At 34.1% G+C, this 24,134-nt stretch overlaps 2 protein-coding genes across 3 annotated transcripts in view; both read right to left on the bottom strand.

The window, feature by feature from the left end:
* tbxa2r (thromboxane A2 receptor) overlaps positions 1-24,134 on the bottom strand; it is a 285,760-nt gene that overhangs the window by 122,199 nt on the left and 139,427 nt on the right. The gene's annotated exons all lie outside the window — the stretch shown is intronic.
* On the bottom strand, positions 20-23,867 carry lonp1 (lon peptidase 1, mitochondrial). Its single transcript, XM_079808412.1, has 18 exons — positions 23,350-23,867; positions 21,843-21,931; positions 21,652-21,771; positions 21,329-21,578; positions 18,854-18,915; positions 18,625-18,754; positions 18,469-18,552; positions 18,162-18,382; positions 15,365-15,503; positions 15,110-15,288; positions 14,919-15,006; positions 14,725-14,847; positions 14,524-14,640; positions 12,457-12,597; positions 12,224-12,389; positions 6,439-6,659; positions 6,188-6,352; positions 20-2,436 (listed from the first exon to the last, which is right to left on the bottom strand). Exons 1-18 carry the CDS (start codon positions 23,848-23,850, stop codon positions 2,284-2,286), a joined length of 2,949 nt encoding a protein of 982 aa, XP_079664538.1. The 5' UTR covers positions 23,851-23,867; the 3' UTR covers positions 20-2,283.

Genomic DNA, 24,134 nt, shown 5'->3' with positions numbered 1-24,134 from the left:
ATTTTGTGAGTCTGCATTTCCTTTGTAAAAAATGTTTTATTGTGTGATATAGGTCTTACATTTCCTTCATAATGGTCTTAATGTCAGTCCTTCTGCTCGAGGTGATGTTTGCAGATAAACTGATCATAGAGGAGTGTCTTTAGCCAAATACAGTTGCTGGAGTAAGTGTGTGTGTGTGTGTGTGTGTCAGAAGTGCTTTATATATTTCTGGATATGTGTGTCTGATTGATGAAGCCAGTGAGTGAAGTACAGCTTCCTGTAATGCCCTCATGAGTTCTGGCGTTCATTATGATATATCAATCATAATTACTGAAACTACAGTCATTAATGAAGTTGAAATTGACAAGTTTAATCTCAACATAAATCGAAATTATGATGGTGAAAGTTTAAATTCTGACATACTAACGCATTTATGAGGTAAATCTAAATTATGATCAAATCATTTTTAATGAGCCTCGTTTGTCTAGCATTTAAATTTTTGTAAATAAGTTGCAAAATAGTACAATTAAAATATATCAACTTTAAATGTAATATTGAATAACAATTAAAAAAAAATGCTTTTGTAAATCATAATTATTGAAGTTACACGTCATATTTGAGGTGAAAGTGAATAATTATATGCCATAAGTTGAAATAACAGTAATTTTTCAGCCGAGGACAAAATTCTGACATGCTGTGATTTGAGGCAAGTCGAAAATATGACAAAGTTGTCATTTTCAAATGATTCTCGTTTGTCAGCATTTAAATATATTTGTAATATAGCAAAATTAAAATGTATCAACTTTAAATGCAATACTGAATAACACAAGTTACAAAAATCAGGCTTTCGTAAATCATAATTATTGGAATTTCACACACTAAATCATATTTATGAGAGGAAACTGAAATTGACGTTTAAATATAACATTCTAAGCCAAAATTATGAAAGTTTAAATTCTGACATACTAAGTCACTTATGAGAAGTTTAAATTTATTAAAAAGTTGTCATTTTTAATGAACCGATCACCTTTAAATGCAATATTGAGTAACACAAAGTTGAAATTATTACCAACTTATGAAAATCTAAATCGACAAGACAAAATTGTCATTTGTTTCAACTTTTTGTCAGTCATTTATGACATCAGTCAAAATTATAACAGTCATTGTTCAGAAGAAAAGTCAAAATTCTGATTCAAGTCACATTTTTGAGATAAAGTTGAAATAGTCTTGCATTTAAATATATTTGTAATGATGCAATTTAGTAAAGTCCAATATATCACCTTTAAATGTAATATTGGACAACTCTACAGTTAAAAAAAATCATGCTTTTGTAAATCATAATTACAAATAAATTATGTTTATGAAATTAAAAGTTTAAATAATTTATGAGAAAGTTGAGATTACGACAAGTCATATTAAATGAAAAGTTGAAATTAGTCATTTTCATGGGATAAAAATAATTAAGTCATATTTGAGATACAATTGACAAAACATAATTTTTAATGATATAAAATGTTTAAATGTCATATCAGTTGAAATGAAAACAAACTCATTTATTACATTTACAAATTAAAATTATGACACTAATTTATGAGATGAAAGTGAAAAAGAATGACATACTAAGTCAAAATTATGACAAGTAGAAATTATAAAGAAATTTTCAGAAGGTTGACCAGTCATGTATGAGGTAAATTGAAATTATGACAAAAAAAATAACATTGCATTTAAATATATTTAAGTACAATATATCAACTTTAAATGTAATATTGAATAACCATAAAAAATCATATTTGAGATGGAAAGTCAAAATTATGACAAAAAGTTGAAATTCTAACAGTAATTTTCAGCCAAAGACAAAATTCTGACACTGTAACTTGAGGCAAGTCGAAAATATGACAAAGTTTGTCAGCATTTAAATATATTTGTAATATAGCACAATTAAAATATATCAACTTTAAATGACTAGAATCACGTGCTGATGCTCCACATGAGCCGATGATTTCCTCAAATGTGAAGAGTTCCTGTGTCCGCATGAAGAGCTGGATGAGTGATGTCACATGTGAAGAGCTGGATGAGTGATGTCACATGTGTTGAGCAGAGACTCTCACGAGCGCTGAATAATGTATGTTTATTGTAAATGATCTGAGGAATACATAAGGCAGTTATTTACAGACATGAGGACAGTAGAAACTCTTCAATAGCGGCTGCTTAGCAGCGACTGCAGGACCGGCGTCTCCGTGATCCGGCTCCGGCTCGGGGTTAATCCGGCCTCAGAGAGTTCTCAGAGAGAGGGTGAAGCGTGGCTCAGTGCGGGCCGCAGAACACGATGCTGTAGATCTGGCTGTAGTTCTCCACGAAGTGCACCTCCAGCCCTTCAGTGATATAATCAGCCAGATCTGAGAAGTCCTTCCTGTTCTCCGCAGGCAGAATCATACAGCTCACGCCAGCCCTCTTCGCCTGACAAACAATCAGCAGAGTCGGCAGTTATTAATCAGCAGAGTCGGCAGTTATTAATCAGCAGAGTCGGCAGTTATTAATCAGCAGAGTTATTAATCAGCAGAGTCGGCAGTTATTAATCAGCAGAGCCGGCAGTTATTAATCAGCAGAGCCGGCAGTTATTAATCAGCAGAGTCGGCAGTTATTAATCAGCAGAGTCGGCAGTTATTAATCAGCAGAGTCGGCAGTTATTAATCAGCAGAGCCGGCAGTTATTAATCAGCAGAGTCAGCAGTTATTAATCAGCAGAGTCGGCAGTTATCAATCAGCAGAGTCGGCAGTTATTAATCGGCAGATATTAATCGGCAGAGTCGGCAGTTATTAATCAGCAGAGTCGGCAGTTATTAATCGGCAGAGTCGGCAGTTATTAATCAGCAGAGTTATTAATCAGCAGAGTCGGCAGTTATTAATCAGCAGATTCGGCAGTTATTAATCGGCAGAGTCGGCAGTTATTAATCAGCAGATTCGGCAGTTATTAATCAGCAGAGCCGGCAGTTATTAATCAGCAGAGTCAGCAGTTATCAATCAGCAGAGCCGGCAGTTATTAATCGGCAGAGTCGGCAGTTATTAATCGGCAGAGTCGGCAGTTATTAATCAGCAGAGTCGGCAGTTATTAATCAGCAGAGTCGGCAGTTATTAATCAGCAGAGTCGGCAGTTATTAATCAGCAGAGTCGGCAGTTATTAATCAGCAGAGTCGGCAGTTATTAATCAGCAGAGTCGCGGCAGTTATTAATCAGCAGAGTCGGCAGTTATTAATCAGCAGAGTCGGCAGTTATTAATCAGCAGAGTCGGCAGTTATTAATCAGCAGAGTCGGCAGTTATTAATCAGCAGAGTCGGCAGTTATTAATCAGCAGAGTCGGCAGTTATTAATCAGCAGAGTCGCGGCAGTTATTAATCAGCAGAGTCGGCAGTTATTAATCAGCAGAGTGGGCAGTTATTAATCAGCAGAGTCGGCAGTTATTAATCAGCAGTGCCGGCAGTTATTAATCAGCAGAGTCGGCAGTTATTAATCAGCAGAGTCGCTGCAGTTATTAATCAGCAGAGTCGGCAGTTATTAATCAGCAGAGTCGGCAGTTATTAATCAGCAGAGTCGGCAGTTATTAATCAGCAGAGTCGGCAGTTATTAATCAGCAGAGTCGGCAGTTATTAATCAGCAGAGTCGCGGCAGTTATTAATCAGCAGAGTCGGCAGTTATTAATCAGCAGAGTGGGCAGTTATTAATCAGCAGAGTCGGCAGTTATTAATCAGCAGAGTCGGCAGTTATTAATCAGCAGAGTCGGCAGTTATTAATCAGCAGAGTCGCGGCAGTTATTAATCAGCAGAGTCGGCAGTTATTAATCAGCAGAGTGGGCAGTTATTAATCAGCAGAGTCGCGGCAGTTATTAATCAGCAGAGTCGGCAGTTATTAATCAGCAGAGTCGGCAGTTATTAATCAGCAGAGTCGGCAGTTATTAATCAGCAGAGTCGGCAGTTATTAATCAGCAGAGTCGCGGCAGTTATTAATCAGCAGAGTCGGCAGTTATTAATCAGCAGAGTCGGCAGTTATTAATCAGCAGAGTCGGCAGTTATTAATCAGCAGAGTCGGCAGTTATTAATCAGCAGAGTCGGCAGTTATTAATCAGCAGAGTCGGCAGTTATTAATCAGCAGAGTCGCGGCAGTTATTAATCAGCAGAGTCGGCAGTTATTAATCAGCAGAGTGGGCAGTTATTAATCAGCAGAGTCGGCAGTTATTAATCAGCAGTGCCGGCAGTTATTAATCAGCAGAGTCGGCAGTTATTAATCAGCAGAGTCGCTGCAGTTATTAATCAGCAGAGTCGGCAGTTATTAATCAGCAGAGTCGGCAGTTATTAATCAGCAGAGTCGGCAGTTATTAATCAGCAGAGTCGGCAGTTATTAATCAGCAGAGTCGGCAGTTATTAATCAGCAGAGTCGGCAGTTATTAATCAGCAGAGTCGGCAGTTATTAATCGGCAGAGTCGGCAGTTATTAATCGGCAGAGTCGGCAGTTATTAATCGGCAGAGTCGGCAGTTATTAATCATCAGAGTCGGCAGTTATTAATCGGCAGAGTCGGCAGTTATTAATCAGCAGAGTCGGCAGTTATTAATCAGTCTTTCACAACATCCAACATTACATTTACTCAAAACAAAGATTTTAATGTAAGATATTAATGTGTGTCATGTATAGACTTTTTTTTTTACAAATAATATACAAATATTATTACAATTTAATTTCAAATTATGACAATCTCATAAATATGATTTAGTAAATAAAAATTATGAGTCATTCGAGATTAAAAATCTAAATTATGACATACTAAATCATATTTATGAGATTAAGTAGAAATTATGACTCATTGGAGAAGAAAAATCACAATTTTGACATGCTAAATCATATTTATGAGATGAAAAGGCAAAATTATTACTCATTTGAGATGAAAATTAAAAATTATGACATACTAGATCATATTTATGAGATCAAGTCAAAATTATGACTCGTATTGGAGATGAAAAATCTAAATTATGACATACTAAATCATATTTATGAGATTAGGTCGAAATTATGACTCATATTGGAGATGAAAAATCTAAATTATGACATACTAAATCATATTTATGATATTGGAGATGAAAAATCTAAATTGACATGCTAAATCATATTTATGAGATGAAAAGGCAAAATTATTACTCATATTGGAGATGAAAAATCTAAATTATGACATACTAAATCATATTTATGAGATTAAATCGAAATTATGACTCATTGGGGTAGAAAAATCACAATATTGACATGCTAAATCATATTTATGAGATGAAAAGGCAAAATTATTACTCATATTGGAGATGAAAAATCTAAATTATGACATACTAAATCATATTTATGATATTGGAGATGAAAAATCTAAATTGACATACTAAATCATATTTATGAGATTAAGTCGAAATTATGACTCATATTGGAGAAGAAAAATCACAATTTTGACATGCTAAATCATATTTATGAGATGAAAAGGCAAAATTATGACTCATATTGGAGATGAAAAATCTAAATTATGACATACTAAATCATATTTATGATATTGGAGATGAAAAATCTAAATTGACATACTAAATCATATTTATGAGATTAAGTCGAAATTATGACTCATATTGGAGAAGAAAAATCACAATTTTGACATGCTAAATCATATTTATGAGATGAAAAGGCAAAATTATGACTCATATTGGAGATGAAAAATCTAAATTATGACATACTAAATCATATTTATGAGATTAAATCGAAATTATGACTCATATTGGGGTAGAAAAATCACAATATTGACATGCTAAATCATATTTATGAGATGAAAATTAAAAATTATGACATACTAGATCATATTTATGAGATTAGGTCAAAATTATGACTCATATTGGAGATGAAAAATAAAAATTATGACATACTAAATCATATTTATGAGATCAAATCGAAATTATGACTCATATTGGAGATGAAAAATGTAAATTTTGACATACTAAATCATATTTATGAGATGAAAAAACAGTCAAAATGATGAACAAAAAGTTTAAATTATGAAAATTCATAGTTCTGACAAGTGTAAATGATGACAACTTAAATGTCATAATTATGATTTAGTGTCATCGTTTCGACATTTAATCTGAACTATGTGATAATGTGTCGTGCTGTGAATAGTCGCTGAAGCCCGGCGGACTCACGGCGATGGTCTTCTCCTTGATTCCTCCCACAGGCAGGATCTTCCCGGTCAGGGACACTTCTCCCGTCATGGCCACGTTCTGACGCGCGGGGGTGTTGGTGGCCAAGGACAGCAGAGCCGTGACGATGGTGCACCCGGCGCTCGGCCCGTCTTTAGGAGTCGCACCCTACACACACACACACACACACACACACTGACTGAACATCAGACTCTCACACACATCCCCAACCCAAGCCTCAGGCCGGAGCTCACCTCAGGCACGTGCAGGTGGATGTGTGAGGACACCAGGCACTCGTTCTCCGGCTGTTCCTTCATGAGGAAGGAGCGGGCGAAGGTGTAGGCGATCTTGGCGCTCTCCTTCATCACGTCTCCCAGCTGCCCCGTGAGCTCCAGCGAGCCGTCTCTGGGGCCGTCCTTCCCCGGCGGGTCCCGGGGCCGCCTCAGGGACGTCTCGATGAACAGCGTCGAGCCGCCTGCGGACGAAAGAGCGTCACATGGGCTCTCTTTACCGCGAGAGAGCGACAACTGCGGACGAAAGAGCGTCACATGGGCTCTCTTTACCCTGAGAGAGTGACAAGCTAATGAGCAATTCAAGTCATTAAATTAAAAAATAAGAATAATGTTCAAATAACGCATTCCAAAATAAAGCACTAACTAAAAATTTAAACATGAAAATTCTAAATTAATATGTTAAAATGTCAAAATAAAGCACTAACTAAAAATTTAAACATGAAAATTCAAATTAAATATGTTAATGTCAAAATAAAGCACTAACTAAAAATTTAAACATGAAAATTCAAAATAAATGTTAATGTCAAAATAAAGCACTAACTAAAAATTTAAACATGAAAATTCAAAATAAATATGTTAAAATGTCAAAATAAAGCACTAACTAAAAATTTAAACATGAAAATTCAAATTAAATATGTTAATGTCAAAATAAAGCACTAACTAAAAATTTAAACATGAAAATTCAAAATAAATATGTTAAAATGTCAAAATAAAGCACTAACTAAAAATTTAAACATGAAAATTCAAAATAAATATGTTAATGTCAAAATAAAGCACTAACTAAAAATTTAAACATGAAAATTCAAAATAAATATGTTAATGTCAAAATAAAGCACTAACTAAAAATTTAAACATGAAAATTCAAAATAAATATGTTAAAATGTCAAAATAAAGCACTAACTAAAAATTTAAAACATGAAAATTCTAAATGAATATGTTAAAATGTCAAAATAAAGCGTTAACTAAAAATTTTAACGTGAAAATTCTAAATGAATATGTTAAAATGTCAAAATAAATCACTAACTAAAAATTTAAAACATGAAAATTCTAAATGAATATGTTAAAATGTCAAAATAAAGCGTTAACTAAAAATTTTAACGTGAAAATTCTAAATGAATATGTTAAAATGTCAAAATAAATCACTAACTAAAAATTAACATGAAAATTCAAAATTAATGTTAAAATGTCAAAATAAAGCACTAACTAAAAATTTAAACATGAAAATTCAAAATTAATATGTTAAAATGTCAAAATAAAGCACTAACAAAAAATTAACATGAAAATTCTAAATTAATATGTTAAAATGTCAAGATAAAGCACTAACAAAAAATTTAAACATGAAAATTTTAAATTAATATGTAAAAATGTCAAAATAAAGCACTAACTAAAAATTTAAACATGAAAATTCTAATTTAATATGTTAAAATGTCAAAATAAATCACTAACTAAAAATTTAAACATGAAAATTCTAAACTAATATGTTAAAATGTCAAAATAAATCACTAACGAAAAATTTTAACATGAAAATTCTAAATTAATATGTTAAAATGTCAAAATAAAGCACTAACTAAAAATTTAAACATGAAAATTCAAAATAAATATGTTAAAATGTCAAAAAAGAGCACAAACTAAAAATTTCAACATAAAAATTCTAAATTAATATGTTAAAATGTCAAAATAAAGCACTAACTAAAAATTTAAACATGAAAATTCTAAATTAATATGTTAAAATGTCAAAATAAATCACTAACTAAAAATTTAAACATGAAAATTCTAAATTAATATGTTAAAATGTCAAAATAAAGCACTAACTAAAAATTTAAACATGAAAATTCTAAATTAATATGTTAAAATGTCAAAATAAATCACTAACTAAAAATTTAAACATAAAAATTCTAAATTAATATGTTAAAATGTCAAAATAAAGCACTAACTAAAAATTTAAACATGAAAATTCTAAATTAATATGTTAAAATGTCAAAATAAATCACTAACTAAAAATTTAAACATGAAAATTCTAAATTAATATGTTAAAATGTCAAAATAAAGCACTAACAAAAAATTTAAACATGAAAATTTAAAATTAATATGTTAAAATGTCAAAATAAAGCACTAACTAAAAATTAACGTGAAAATTCTAAATTAATATGTTAAAATGTCAAAAAGCACTAACTAAAAATTTTAACATGAAAATTCTAAATTAATGTTAAAATGTCAAAATAAAGCACTAACAAAAAATTAACATGAAAATTCTAAATTAATATGTTAAAATGTCAAGATAAAGCACTAACAAAAAATTTAAACATGAAAATTTTAAATTAATATGTAAAAATGTCAAAATAAAGCACTAACTAAAAATTTAAACATGAAAATTCAAAATAAATATGTTAAAATGTCAAAAAAGAGCACAAACTAAAAATTTCAACATAAAAATTCTAAATTAATATGTTAAAATGTCAATATAAAGCACTAACAAAAAATTTAAACATGAAATTTCAAAATTAATGTTAAAATGTCAAAATAAAGCACTAACTAAAAATTTAAACATGAAAATTCTAAATTGATATGTTAAAATGTCAAAATAAAGCACTAACTAAAAATTTTAATATGAAAATTCTAATTTAATATGTTAAAATGTCAAAATAAAGCACTAACTAAAAAAATTTAAATATGAAAATTCTAATTTAAGATGTTAAAATGTCAAAATAAAGCACTAACTAAAAATTTAAATATGAAAATTCTAATTTAATATTTTAAAATGTCAAAATAAAGCACTAACTAAAAAAATTTAAATATGAAAATTCTAATTTAATATGTTAAAATGTCAAAATAAAGCACTAACTAAAAAAATTTAAATATGAAAATTCTAATTTAAGATGTTAAAATGTCAAAATAAAGCACTAACTAAAAATTTAAATATGAAAATTCTAATTTAATATGTTAAAATGTCAAAATAAAGCACTAACTAAAAATTTAAACATGAAAATTCTAAATTAATATGTTAAAATGTCAAAATAAATCACTAACTAAAAATTTAAACATGAAAATTCTAAATTAATATGTTAAAATGTCAAAATAAAGCACTAACTAAAAATTTAAACATGAAAATTCTAAATTAATATGTTAAAATGTCAAAATAAATCACTAACTAAAAATTTAAACATAAAAATTCTAAATTAATATGTTAAAATGTCAAAATAAAGCACTAACTAAAAATTTAAACATGAAAATTCTAAATTAATATGTTAAAATGTCAAAATAAAGCACTAACAAAAAATTTAAACATGAAAATTTAAAATTAATATGTTAAAATGTCAAAATAAAGCACTAACTAAAAATTAACGTGAAAATTCTAAATTAATATGTTAAAATGTCAAAAAGCACTAACTAAAAATTTTAACATGAAAATTCTAAATTAATGTTAAAATGTCAAAATAAAGCACTAACAAAAAATTAACATGAAAATTCTAAATTAATATGTTAAAATGTCAAAATAAAGCACTAACTAAAAATTTAAACATGAAAATTTTAAATTAATATGTAAAAATGTCAAAATAAAGCACTAACTAAAAATTTAAACATGAAAATTCTAATTTAATATGTTAAAATGTCAAAATAAATCACTAACTAAAAATTTAAACATGAAAATTCTAAACTAATATGTTAAAATGTCAAAATAAAGCACTAACTAAAAATTTAAACATGAAAATTCTAAATTGATATGTTAAAATGTCAAAATAAAGCACTAACTAAAAATTTAAACATGAAAATTCAAAATAAATATGTTAAAATGTCAAAAAAGAGCACAAACTAAAAATTTCAACATAAAAATTCTAAATTAATATGTTAAAATGTCAATATAAAGCACTAACAAAAAATTTAAACATGAAATTTCAAAATTAATGTTAAAATGTCAAAATAAAGCACTAACTAAAAATTTAAACATGAAAATTCTAAATTGATATGTTAAAATGTCAAAATAAAGCACTAACTAAAAATTTTAATATGAAAATTCTAATTTAATATGTTAAAATGTCAAAATAAAGCACTAACTAAAAAAATTTAAATATGAAAATTCTAATTTAAGATGTTAAAATGTCAAAATAAAGCACTTACTAAAAATTTAAATATGAAAATTCTAATTTAATATGTTAAAATGTCAATATAAAGCACTAACAAAAAATTTAAACATGAAATTTCAAAATTAATGTTAAAATGTCAAAATAAAGCACTAACTAAAAATTTAAACATGAAAATTCTAAATTGATATGTTAAAATGTCAAAATAAAGCACTAACTAAAAATTTTAATATGAAAATTCTAATTTAATATGTTAAAATGTCAAAATAAAGCACTAACTAAAAAAATTTAAATATGAAAATTCTAATTTAAGATGTTAAAATGTCAAAATAAAGCACTAACTAAAAATTTAAATATGAAAATTCTAATTTAATATGTTAAAATGTCAAAATAAAGCACTAACTAAAAAAATTTAAATATGAAAATTCTAATTTAATATGTTAAAATGTCAAAATAAAGCACTAACTAAAAATTTAAATATGAAAATTCTAAATTAATATGTTAAAATGTCAAAATAAAGCACTAACTAAAAATTTAAATATGAAAATTCTAATTTAATATGTTAAAATGTCAAAATAAAGCACTAACTAAAAAAATTTAAATATGAAAATTCTAATTTAATATGTTAAAATGTCAAAATAAAGCACTAACTAAAAATTTAAATATGAAAATTCTAAATTAATATGTTAAAATGTCAAAATAAAGCACTAACTAAAAATTTAAACATGAAAATTCTAAATTAATATGTTAAAATGTCAAAATAAAGCACTAACAGAATAAAATTAATTATGTTAAAATAAAGCACTAACTATACATTTTATCATAAAAATTTTAAATTAAAATGAATAATTTTAGGATAAAAACAAATTAAAATAAAGCAGCAATAAAAGAAAAAAATGTAACCATAAAAATGAAAATTTAATAGTGTTAAAATGCCAAAATAAAGTGCTAACTAAAAATTTGTTAAATCATAAATTAAAACAATGTTAAAATGAAAATAGTTAAAATAAAGCACCAACTAAGATGTAATTAAATGATAAAATACATGACTTTAAAATGAAGCAAACCACAATAAAAGCACCGACTAAAAATGTAATCATAAAATGTAAAATTAAAATATATAATTTAGATAAAATTAAAATAAACTTAAATCAAAATAAAGCACCATTAAACAAATTAAAATTCTAAAAATGTAAAAATAAAATATATCCTTTTAAAGTAAAAATTCAAAATAAAAGCACCAACTAAAAAAATTATTAAACCATAAAATAAAAAAATTTAAATTGAAAAATAAAAACAAATAAAAATAAAGCACTAACTAAACATTAATTCGATAAAATAAAAAAGTACAATAAATAATTAAAAAAACGAAGAATTAATTATATCATAAACTTTCATATCAACTTTAAAAAGCTAATCAAAATAAAGCTAAATCATAAAAATATATAATAAAAATTAACTAACTAATAAAAATGTATTAAAATCATGAATATGTCAAATTAAAATAATAATAAAATAAAACACCAAACAAGACCTGCGTGTCATGTGACCATTAGCCAACATCAGAGAACCGTGAACATGTGACTGTGCTGTTAAACGATTGAAAAATTGACTTATTAACTGCAGGAAACTCTTCATATTCGAGTCCTGGACCGTGTTGGACTCACCCATGGCCGTCCAGGCCAGGCCCATGACCACTCCCGGCGGTGTGATGTCATACATGCGGTCCACGGTGAAGATGGGCTTCCCGACGAAATCCTGGAGGTTCTCCGAGGTGACGCTGACCGCCGTTTCCTCGCCGCTGACGATCCGGAACGCCACTTTCCGGAAGACCTGTAACGGATCAGAACTCAGCCTGGGGTCCAGAGCTCCCCCAGAGGGACAGAAGGCGTGGCCGTACCTTCTCCACCTGCTTCTGCAGGTTCCTGACGCCGCTCTCCCTGCAGTACTGCCTGATGAGCACACTCAGAGCCTCAGGGGTGATCTTCGCCTTCCCATCATCCAGCCCGCAGAGAGCCTGCAGCTGGGGCACCAGGTACTTCTGTGGCGGACACAAAAACCAGGAGAGGACTCAGCAGAGGCGGAGTTTGACCCCAACTTCAGTTTCCGGAAAGAGATCAGCAATGGCCATTTTCTCCTGAGCAACATCGCCGGACGCATTGATTCTCTTAAGATGGGGTTTGTCCAACTTGTTGCTGGTCTAAGGTGGTCTACCAGCTTGAGGTCCAACTGATCTCATGAACTGAGCTAATGACCAGGTAGAAACTATGTACAACTGGTTTTAGTCAACCTTTTTACTGGTCTTAGGTGGTCTAGCAGGTCAAAACCAGGTCCACCAGTTTGTAGTTCAATTGATTAATCATCTAGAACAGCTTGAATCAGATAAAGACCAGGTAGAATCTACATATAACCACTTTAAGCTAGTTATACCAGGGTTTTGTCAATCTAGTTGCTGGATTAAGGTGGTCTACCAGGTCAAAACCAGGTTCACCAGTTTGTAGTTCAATTGATTAATCATCTAGAACAGCTTGAATCAGCTAAAGACCAGGTAGAAACTATGTACAACTGGTTTAAGCTGGGTTTTGTCAACCTTTTTACTGGTCTAAAGTGGTCTAGCAGGTCAAAACCAGTTCCACTAGTTTGTAGTTCAATTGATTAATCATCTTGAACAGCTTGAATCAGCTAAAGACCAGGTAGAAACTATGTACAACTGGTTTAAGCTGGGTTTTGTCAACCTTTTTACTGGTCTAAAGTGGTCTAGCAGGTCAAAACCAGTTCCACCAGCTTGTAGTCCAATTGATTAATTATCTAGACCAACGAATGACCAGGTAGAAACTATATACAATTTGTTTTAGCTGGGTTTTGTCAACCTTTTTACTGGTCTAAGGTGGTCTAGCAGGTCAAAACTAGGTCCACCAGCTTGTAGTCCAACAGATTAATCATCTAGACCAGCTTTAAGCAGCTAGTGACCAGGTAGAAAGTATATACAACCACCCTAAGCTGGTTTTAGCTGGAGTTGGTCAACCTTGTTGGTGGTCTACCAGGTCAAAACCAAGTCCACCAGCTTATAGTCCACCTGATTAATCATGTAGCGCAGCTTGAATCAGCTAAAGACCAGGTATAATCTGTGTACAACCACCATAAAATGGTTTTAGCTGGAGTTTGTCAACCAAGTTTCTGGTCTAAGGTGGTCTACCAGGTCAAAACCAGGTTCACCAGTTTGTAGTCTAACTTATCAACCATCTAGACCAGCTTTAAGCAGCTAGTGACCAGGAAGAAAATATGTACAACCACCGTAAAATGGTTTTAGCTGGAGTTGGTCAACCCTGTTGGTGGTCTACCAGGTCAAAACCAGGTCCACCAGTTTGTAGTTCAATTGATTAATCATCTAGAACAGCTTGAATCAGCTAAAGACCAGGTAGAATCTACATATAACCACTTTAAGCTAGTTATACCTGGGTTTTCTCAACCTTTTTACTGGTCTAAGGTGGTCTAGCAGGTCAAAACCAGGTCCACCATCTTGTAGTCCAAAAGATTAATCATCTAGACCAGCTTTAAGCAGCTAGTGACCAGGTAGAAAATATGTTCAACTGGGTTTTCTCAACCTTTTTACTGGTCTAAGGTGGTCTAGCCAGATATGGTCAAAACCAGGTCCACCAGCTTGTAGTCCAACAGATTAATCATCTAGACCAGCTTTAAGCAGCTAGTGACCAGGTAGAATCTACGTACAACCACTTTAAGCTGGTTTTAGCTGGAGTTGGTCAACCTTGTTGGTGGTCTACCAGGTTCACCAGTTTGTAGTTCAATCGATCAGCTCATGATCAAATAGAATCGGTGCACAACCATCTCTAGAGGCTCGTTATCTACCGGTCTTGAACCAGCTTTACCCATTATGCCAGACCCAAATTGTTGAGCAGACCCAAAAATGACGTGTTGATTTTCAGGAAAAGAGACCAAGTGAACGTACCTCTGCAATGGCCAGTTTCTCCTGAGCGACGTAGCCTGAAACGTTGATCATTTCCATTCGGTCTCTTAGCGGTTCGGGGATGGTGTCGAGAACATTGGCCGTACAAATGAAAAGCACCTGAAAACCAAAGGCAACACCAAAGTAGGTACAATGACACCACAACATCCTTCCAGCAAATGGGGAATATGGGCTAGTTTATACCTTAGACAGGTCGACAGGCACATCCAGGTAGTGGTCAAGAAAGTTAGCGTTCTGTTCTGGATCTAAAAGCTCTAGTAGTGCAGATGATGGGTCACCTTGATAACCTCGACCTATTTTGTCAACCTGCACAACAAAGAGATGCATTTCAACACACCTAAAGAAGAACAATAGTTTTGGTAGGGGTTAGATCATACCTCATCAATGAGGACCAATGGGTTTTCAGTCTTCGTTTTCTTCAGACACTGGATGATCTTTCCTGGCATTGCACCAACATACGTTCTCCTGCGATGTACGGACACAATTATAAATGGTATTATGTACCAAGAGCTTGAAAAGAAGAGTAGACTCTTCCCAAAGTTCAGCAACATCAGATCAAGCAACCCACCTGTGGCCTTTAATTTCCGCCACATCCGTCATTCCTCCCACGCTGAACCGGAAGTACTGGCGATTGAGCGCTCTGGCGATAGAGCGGGCGATACTGGTCTTCCCAACTCCAGGAGGTCCATAGAAACACAAGATCTTTCCCTGTGTGCTGCCCTTGAGCTGGCTCACGGCTATGAACTCCTGCATGGATGAACAAGGGCCAGGGTTAATGGGATTAGCAAAGCATACACTCAAAGCGTTCGTGCTTGATCTTTACCAGAATGCGTTTCTTGACGTCATCCATTCCATAGTGGTCCTCTTCCAACACTTCTTTGGCTCGGCTCAGCTCCAGGTTTTCCACACTGTTGGTGCCCCATGGCATGGAGGTCAGCCAATCTAAGTAGTTACGGGTAACGCTGGGGATTTGAATGGGGGGGGATCAATGTTTGAATGAGTGGAATGCCATTTTAAGGAGGTAGAAGTGCTTAGAACATGGACTTAGGTGGTCTAAAACCAGGTTGTACTCTAACTAATCAACCATCTAGAGCAGCTAATGTCCAGGTAGAATCTATGTACCATCTTAAACTGGGTTTAGCTGGGGGGGTTTTCAACTTCATTGCTGATCTAAGGGTGGTCTACCAGGGCAAAACTAGTTCCACCAGCTTGAAGTCCAACTGGTTAATCATCTAGAGCAGCTTGAACCAGCCAATGACCAGGTAGAATCTATGTACCATCTTAAGCTGGGTTTTGTCAACCTAGTTGGTGGTCTACCAGGTCAAAACCAGGTTCACCAGTTAGTAGTCCAACTAATCAACCATCTAGTAAAGCTAATGGCCAGGTACAATCCATGTACAATCCTTTTAAGCTGGTTTTAGCTGGGGTTTGTCAACCTTGTTGGTGGTCTACCAGGTCCACCAGTTCATAGTCCAACTGATCAACCACCTAAAGCAGCTGATAACCAGGTAAAATCCATGTACAACCAGTCTAAGGTGGTCTACCAGATCAAAACCAGGTTCACCAGCTTGTAGTTAGTTTGTATGGTCTTAGCTGGGTTGTCAACTCTGTTGGTTGTCTACCAGGTCAAAACCAGGTCCACCAGTTTGTAGTCCAACTGATCAACCATCTAAAGCAGCTGATAACCAGGTAAAATCCATGTACAACCAGTCTAAGGTGGTCTACCAGATCAAAACCAGGTTCACCAGCTTGTAGTCAGTTTGTATGGTCTTAGCTGGGTTGTCAACTTTGTTGGTTGTCTACCAGGTCAAAACCAGGTCCACCAGTTTGTAGTCCAACTGATCAACCATCTAAAGCAGCTGATAACCAGGTATAATCCATGTACAACCAGTCTAAGGTGGTCTACCAGGTCAAAACCAGGTTCACCAGTTTGTAGTCCAACTGATCAACCATCTAGTGAAGATAATGACCAGGTAGAATCTATGTACATCGATCTTAAGCTGGTTTTAGCTGAAGGGTTTTCAACTTCATTGCTAGTCTAAGGTGGTCTACCAGGTCAAAACCAGGTCCACCAGTTTGTAGTCCAACTGATCAATCATATAGAGATGGTTTAATGTGGTCTACCTGGTCAAAACCAGGTTCACCAGTTAGTAGTCCAACTGATCAACCATCTAGTAAAGATAATGGCCAGGTAGAATCTATGTAGCCTACATCGATCTTAAGATGGTTTTAGCTGAAGGGTTTTCAACTTCATTGCTGGTCTAAGGTGGTCTACCAGGTCAAAACCAGTTCCACCAGCTTGTAGTCCAACTGATCAATCATCTAGAGCAGCTTGAACCAGACAATGACCAGGTAGACTCTATGTACCATCTTAAGCTGGGTTTTGTCAACCTAGTTGATGGTCTACCAGGTCCACCAGTTTGTAGTCTAACTGATCAACCACCTAAAGCAGCTGATAACCAGGTAGAATCCATGTACAACCAGTCTAAGGTGGTCTACCAGGTCAAAACCAGGTTCACCAGTTTGTAGTCCAACTGATCAACCATCTAGTGAAGATAATGACCAGGTAGAATCTATGTACATCGATCTTAAGCTGGTTTTAGCTGAGGGGTTTTCAACTTCATTGCTGGTCTAAGGTGGTCTACCAGGTCAAAACCAGGTCCACCAGTTTGTAGTCCAACTGATCAATCATATAGAGATGGTTTAATGTGGTCTACCTGGTCAAAACCAGGTTCACCAGTTAGTAGTCCAACTGATCAACCATCTAGTAAAGATAATGGCCAGGTAGAATCTATGTAGCCTACATCGATCTTAAGATGGTTTTAGCTGAAGGGTTTTCAACTTCATTGCTGGTCTAAGGTGGTCTACCAGGTCAAAACCAGTTCCACCAGCTTGTAGTCCAACTGATCAATCATCTAGAGCAGCTTGAACCAGACAATGACCAGGTAGACTCTATGTACCATCTTAAGCTGGTTTTAGCTGGGTTTTGTCAACCTTGTTGATGGTCTACCAGGTCAAAACCAGGTTCACCAGTTTGTAGTCTAACTGATCAACCATCTAAAGCAGCTGATAACCAGGTAGAATCCATGTACAACCAGTCTAAGGTGGTCTACCAGGTCAAAACCAGGTTCACCAGCTTGCAGTCAGTTTGTATGGTCTTAGCTGGGTTTTGTCAACCTTGTTGATGGTCTACCAGGTCAAAACCAGGTTCACCAGTTTGTAGTCCAACTGATCAACCATCTAGTGAAGATAATGACCAGGTAGAATCTATGTAGCCTACATCGATCTTAAGATGGTTTTAGCTGAAGGGTTTTCAACTTCATTGCTGGTCTAAGGTGGTCTACCAGGTCAAAACCAGGTTCACCAGTTCATAGTCCAACTGATCAACCACCTAAAGCAGCTGATAGCCAGGTAGAATCCATGTACAACCAGTCTAAGGTGGTCTACCAGGTCAAGTCCAGGTCCACCAGTTTGTACACCAACAGATCAACCATCTAGTGAAGATAATGGCCAGGTATAATCCATGTACAACCACCTTAAGCTTTTTCAGCTCCTTTAGGCATTTAACTGACATCAGTCTAGTACTCATAGGCCACACTGGTTTTAGACGAAGCCCTTACTTGAACTCTGAGGAGTGGTTATCCAGCAGCCCCAGTTTGTTCAGCTCCTCGTTAATGACGTCCATGATGTGCTGAGGGACGGTGCGCTCCTTTAGCCTCTCCCTGAACTTCTCCTCAATGGCGTCCTTGTCCTCTTTCTCCAGGCCGAGCTCCTTCTTAATGATCTTCAGCTGCTCCTGGAGGAGGTACTTCCTGTGCGTCAGCTTGATCTTCTCCTCCACCTGAGCATCAGAACCAACAGGATGTCAAATGACGGGACAGCATAAGGAATAAACAGCTCCAGCATGAGATGGACGCGCGCCCTCACCTCCCTCCCGAGCCGCTGCTGGAGTTTACTCAGCTCGTACTCCTTCTTCAGCAGAGAGAGCGCTTTGTAGAGCCGCTTGGGGATCTGGAAGGACAGTTCTCTCCCGTTAGACACACGCTGAGGGTCTGAGGCGCAGTTTGGGGAACATAAACTTACGTTTGTTTCCTCCAGGACGTCCTGTAGCTCGTGCGATTCTGCCCCGGTCAGGGCCGCCCCCATGTCGCTCAGGTAAATCGGGTTATCCACCACTCTCTGACCCGCCTGCATCATCTGGAGCACAGACTCTCTACCCAACACACACACACACACACACACACACACACACACGCGCTGACTAACAGTGTCCCAGCATGCGGTTTTAAACGTCCGCTTTTATCGGGCTCACCTGTACAGTGGATTCAGAGCTATGATGTCCCGGATAGTCTTGACGATCTCAGCGGTCAGGGCCTGATTTAAAACAACACAACTTACACTGGAACTATTCAGTCGCTCTGGATAATGTATTAAATGCTTTATAAATACAATTAATTAAAGAAAATCTCATTTTTGTTTAAGTTGAAGCACTAATAATAAAACTATATAGACATCTTAATGACAAAAACACAACAGAAATCACTAAAACTCAAATTAAAGTGAAAATTGAACATCTAATTCAAAATAATATAAACTAAATAGACATTTTATTTAAGAAAATGTATTTACATTTAAGTTAAATTACTATAACTTAAATAAAAAAATTATTAAAACTATATAGACGTTTAAAAAAAGTGACAAAATGCACAAAAATCACACAAATAAGTGAGAATTGAAAATATAATATATAAAAATAATCTAATTCTAATTATTATTTAGGGAAAAATAACAATATAAATATGACAAACACAACTAAAACGAACCAAAATTAAAGTGAAAACTGAATAAAAAAAATAAAAACAAATTCAAATTATTAATTAAAAAAGGCATTTTATATAAAAAAAATCTGATTTTCATTTAAAAGAAAAATTTATAAAAACTATCGAATAGACATTTAAAAAATAAAAATGACAAACACACAAAAAAAAAACATTAATAAAAATATATTGACATATTGAAAAATAGATAAATAATATTTTATTATATTTCAACTTCTCATTTTCATTTAAATTAAAGAACTAAAAAACACAAATAAAAACTATATAGACATATTTAAAAAGTGACAAACACACACAAAAATCAGTAAAACATTAACTAAAATTAATTTTTAATTTTAACTAATTTAAATAGACATTCTGTTTAAACGTTCTCATTTTCATTTAAGCTTAAGTGCTAAAACTGGAATAATAAAAACTATAGACAAATCTATTGAAAATAATCACTAAAATCAAAGTGAAAACTAGAAGGGAAAAAAAGGAATTTAAAATATTAATAAAACCAACATGTTGTAAAATAGATGGGCGATACTGGTCTTGCCAGTTTAAATAAATAATATTTTATTTTGGCATTCTCATTTTTCATTTAAGCTTAAGTGCTAAAACTGGAATAATAAAAACTATAGACAAATCTATTGCAAAAAAATTAATACATTTATTAAAAATAATCACTAAAATCAAAGTGAAACCTACAAGGAAAAAAAAGGAATTAAAAAAATTAATAAAAATATACTGACATGGGCGATACTGGTCTTACCAGTTTAAATAAATAATATTTTATTTTAGCACTCCCATGTTCGTTTACGTTGTAGTACTGAAACTGAAATAATAAAAAATATAGACAAATTTATTGCACAAAAACTAACACATTTATTAAAAATAATCACTAAAAATCAAAGTGAAAACTAGAGAAAAAAAAAAAGAAATTTAAAATATTAATAAAAACGACATGTTGTAAAATAGATGGGCGATACTGGTTTTGCTAGTTTAAATAAATAATATTTAATTTTAGCATTCTCATTTTTGTTTACGTTGAAGAACTGAAACGGAAATAATAAAAACTATAGAAAAATGTATTGAAAAAAAACTAAAACATTTATTAAAAATAATTTAAAAAAAATAAAATAACAGGGAATTTAAAATATTAATAAAACCGACATGTTGTAAAATAGATGGGCGATACTGGTCTTGCCAGTTTAAATAAATAATATTTTATTTTAGCACCCTCATTTTCGTTTACGTTGAAGTACTGAAACTGAAATAATAAAAAATATAGACAAATTTATTGCAAAAAAACTAACACATGTATTAAAAATAATCACTAAAAATCAAAGTGAAAAAAAAAAAAAAAAAGGAATTTAAAATATTAATAAAAGCAACATGTTGTAAAATAGATGGGCGATACTGGTCTTGCCAGTTTAAATAAATAATATTTTATTTTAGCATTCTCATTTTTCATTTAAGCTTAAGTGCTAAAACTGGAATAATAAAAACTATAGACAAATCTATTGCAAAAAAACGAACACATTTATTAAAAAAAAAAAAAAAGGATTTTAAAATATTAATAAAACCGACATGTTGTAAAATAGTAATAGATAATAATATAAATAAATAATATTTTATTTAAACACTCTCATTTTCATTCAAGCTTAAGTGCTAAAACTGGAATAATAAAAACTATAGACAAATATATTGTAAAAAAAACTAACACATTTATAAAAAATAAAAAAAAAGAGATAAAAAAAATGGAATTTAAAATATTTATAAAACCGACATGTTGTAAAATAGATGGACGATACTGGTCTTGCCAGTTTAAATAAATAATATTTTATTTTAGCACTCTCATTCTCGTTTACGTTAATGATCTGAAACTGAAATAATAAAAAATAGACAAAAAAAAGAAGAATTTTTTTTTTTTTTTAAAGCTAAAGATGAGGATCAGAATAAAGCACCTTGACTTCCTCTGTGACCTGGAAGTCCTCGTGGATCACGTTGTCCACCTCCACCATGAGGATGCTGGGAAGAGGGAGCGCCTCCACCCGCAGCTCCGCCTCCCGCAGCTTCCCCTCCATGGCCTCCACCGGGTCCTTGCGGAGCCGCTTCTGCTTCCGGCGCGGGGCTTTGGGCTGCTCTCCCTCCGCCTCCAGCTCCAGGGACGCCGGCTCCTCCGCCTCCACCTCCAGCTGCTTACTGATGCGGATCCTGGGAGACGACGGGAGAGGTCAGAGGGCGCGCGCCTGAGAAACGTCACCGTGTGTGTGGAGATGGAGATCACCTTCTGTGCCCCATCACGATCATGCGCAGTTTGTCCCCGAGGTCCTGCATCTCGTGGATCTGCACAAACGTCCCGGTGTGGTAAACACCGTCCAGGCTCTCCACCACATCCGACTCGTTACTGCGAACAAACACCACAGTCTGTGTAAGATCAGCGGGAGCGGTCACACACACACACACACACACACACACCTGTCGTCCTTCTTCAGGAAAACACCTGCGTACGGCTGAGCCAGGCCAACCTTTCTCCTCAGCAGGTCCATGAGCGGCTTGTTCTTTACCTTCAGACGACAAAATATTCACAAATATGCATATTAGCTGGAGCGCTTTTAATAAAACTTTTAAATTGCAGTCAATTGCTGGTACAAATAATTGATCAAATCTATAATAATCACTAATGTTAAGCATGATTCTGGATACATTGAGAATCACAATTGTATCGTTTCACACAGAGATCATGATTCTGAACTGATGAAGTCATTTACCAGAGGTTCTGACAAATGTTCACATTTTATTAAAATGTTTAATTAATCTGAATGAATCAATCCAGGTTGCCACGTTTTTGAACAAATCTCTTGAATGAATGATTCAATGACTCACTCGTAAAGACTTCACTTGTTTCATTACTGGATGAATCAGTGTTTTTGAACAAATCTCTGGAATTAATGATTCAATGACTCATTCATGAAGACTTCACTCGTTTCATTACTGGATGAATAAGTGTTTTTGAACGACTCTCTTGAATGAATGATTCAATGACTCACTCATGAAGACTTCACTCGTTTCATTACTGGATGAATAAGCGTTTTTGAACGACTCTCTTGAATGAATGATTCAATGACTCACTCATGAAGACTTCACTCGTTTCATTACTGGATGAATCAGCATTTTTGAACGAATCTCTTGAATGAATGATTCAATGACAAATACATTTTGTAATGGTCACTTGTCGCCACACCTACTGGCGTAACACTGTAATCGATACAATCTTTATTTGTTCAGAAGGTGATTTACTCTATTTTGATCGCTACTATAGACATCAGTGTTTATATCTGAACTATAAACTTTTATCCCAGTATATCTGTGATAATTCTGATTCATCCAGTAATGAAACAAGTATGAGTGAGTAGGCTAATTGAGTCATTCTTTCAACCCAATTTTAAAAAAATAAATTCAGATATTTTTTTTTTTAAATAGACTGCAATAATTAACATTTAGTTAGAATCTCTAGTGATATACATGTTATTTTGATTAGTTGTCTGTTCATGATCTCCGCTTAAAACTATAAATCATGATTGTCAGTTTATCCAGAATCAATGTTTTTAACGGAGCACATCATGCAGAACTACTCAAATACTGACAGCTTAAAGAAATACACAAACTTCTCAGGAAAGAGCTTTCTGGATAGTCCTTTAACTTCTCACACACACACACACACACACACACACACACACACACACACACTGTGGATGATGAAATCACCAGCAAACATCAACACTACTGTAAAACTGCAGTAAAAAAACAAATACACTCAGTCTTTAAATGCAAACTATACTGACATGTGTCATAAACTACTTTGTTGTTGTGTCGATATTTGACTGATGTGTTGTTTGATAAGAGCGATTGCGTCATGCGAGGGCACGTGAGATCACCTCAATGATAAAAAAAACAATAATAATAATAAATAATAAAAAATCACCTCAATGATTTTGATGAATCTTGGAAACACGGGGTTCCGGTTGACCGCGATGAGGGGCACGTTCGGGAACACCTCGGGCACGAGCATCGGTGTGAGCGCGGTCATCTGAGGGGGGGTGTACGGACCGTCATCTCCTCCGGACTCATCCGGGGCTCCGCCGCCGCTGCTCTCCGCGCCGTCCTCTCCGGAAAACCCGCTGCCCATGTTCCCGAACAGAAACCGCCTCTGACCGCCGCCGCCGAGGCTCCCGGAGCCCGCGGGCACGCGCCTCCAGCTGTCAGTCACCGCGGATGCTGTGATTCTCGCGTTGTGTAACGACTTTCTGCTGGAAATGCTGGAATACGAGCGCTGGATGTGGATGAAGCGGCTGCCGCTGAGCGGATCCCGCGGGAATAAGGCGTTGAGTCCGGCTCTGATCATGCCCGCTCCGGCGGATGAGGCTGTGCTGATGCTTCTGGACGCCGGACGGTATGATCTCCACATTCTCATGTACGCCGCCATCTTTGATCTGGAGTATTCTCTGCGAGTGGCACGTGACCGCACCGCCGTCTAGTTCTGATGACGTAAAGAGATGCCATGCCCCCCATATTTGCATATTAAAGGAATAGTAAATTTACTCACCCTCCTCAAGTCATCCTAGGTGTATAAGACATTCTTCTTTCAGACGAACACAATCATATTATATTTAAAAAATAAATATAGTTATATTACAAAAATATTCTGGCTCTTCCAAGCTTTATAATGGCAGTGAATGACTGTCTGTTTTTAAGTCCATAAAAGTGCAT

Source organism: Gobio gobio, assembly GCF_949357685.1.
Source record: "Gobio gobio genome assembly, chromosome: 24".
NCBI lineage: Eukaryota > Metazoa > Chordata > Actinopteri > Cypriniformes > Gobionidae > Gobio > Gobio gobio.
This window is presented reverse-complemented; position numbering and strand designations above follow the sequence as displayed.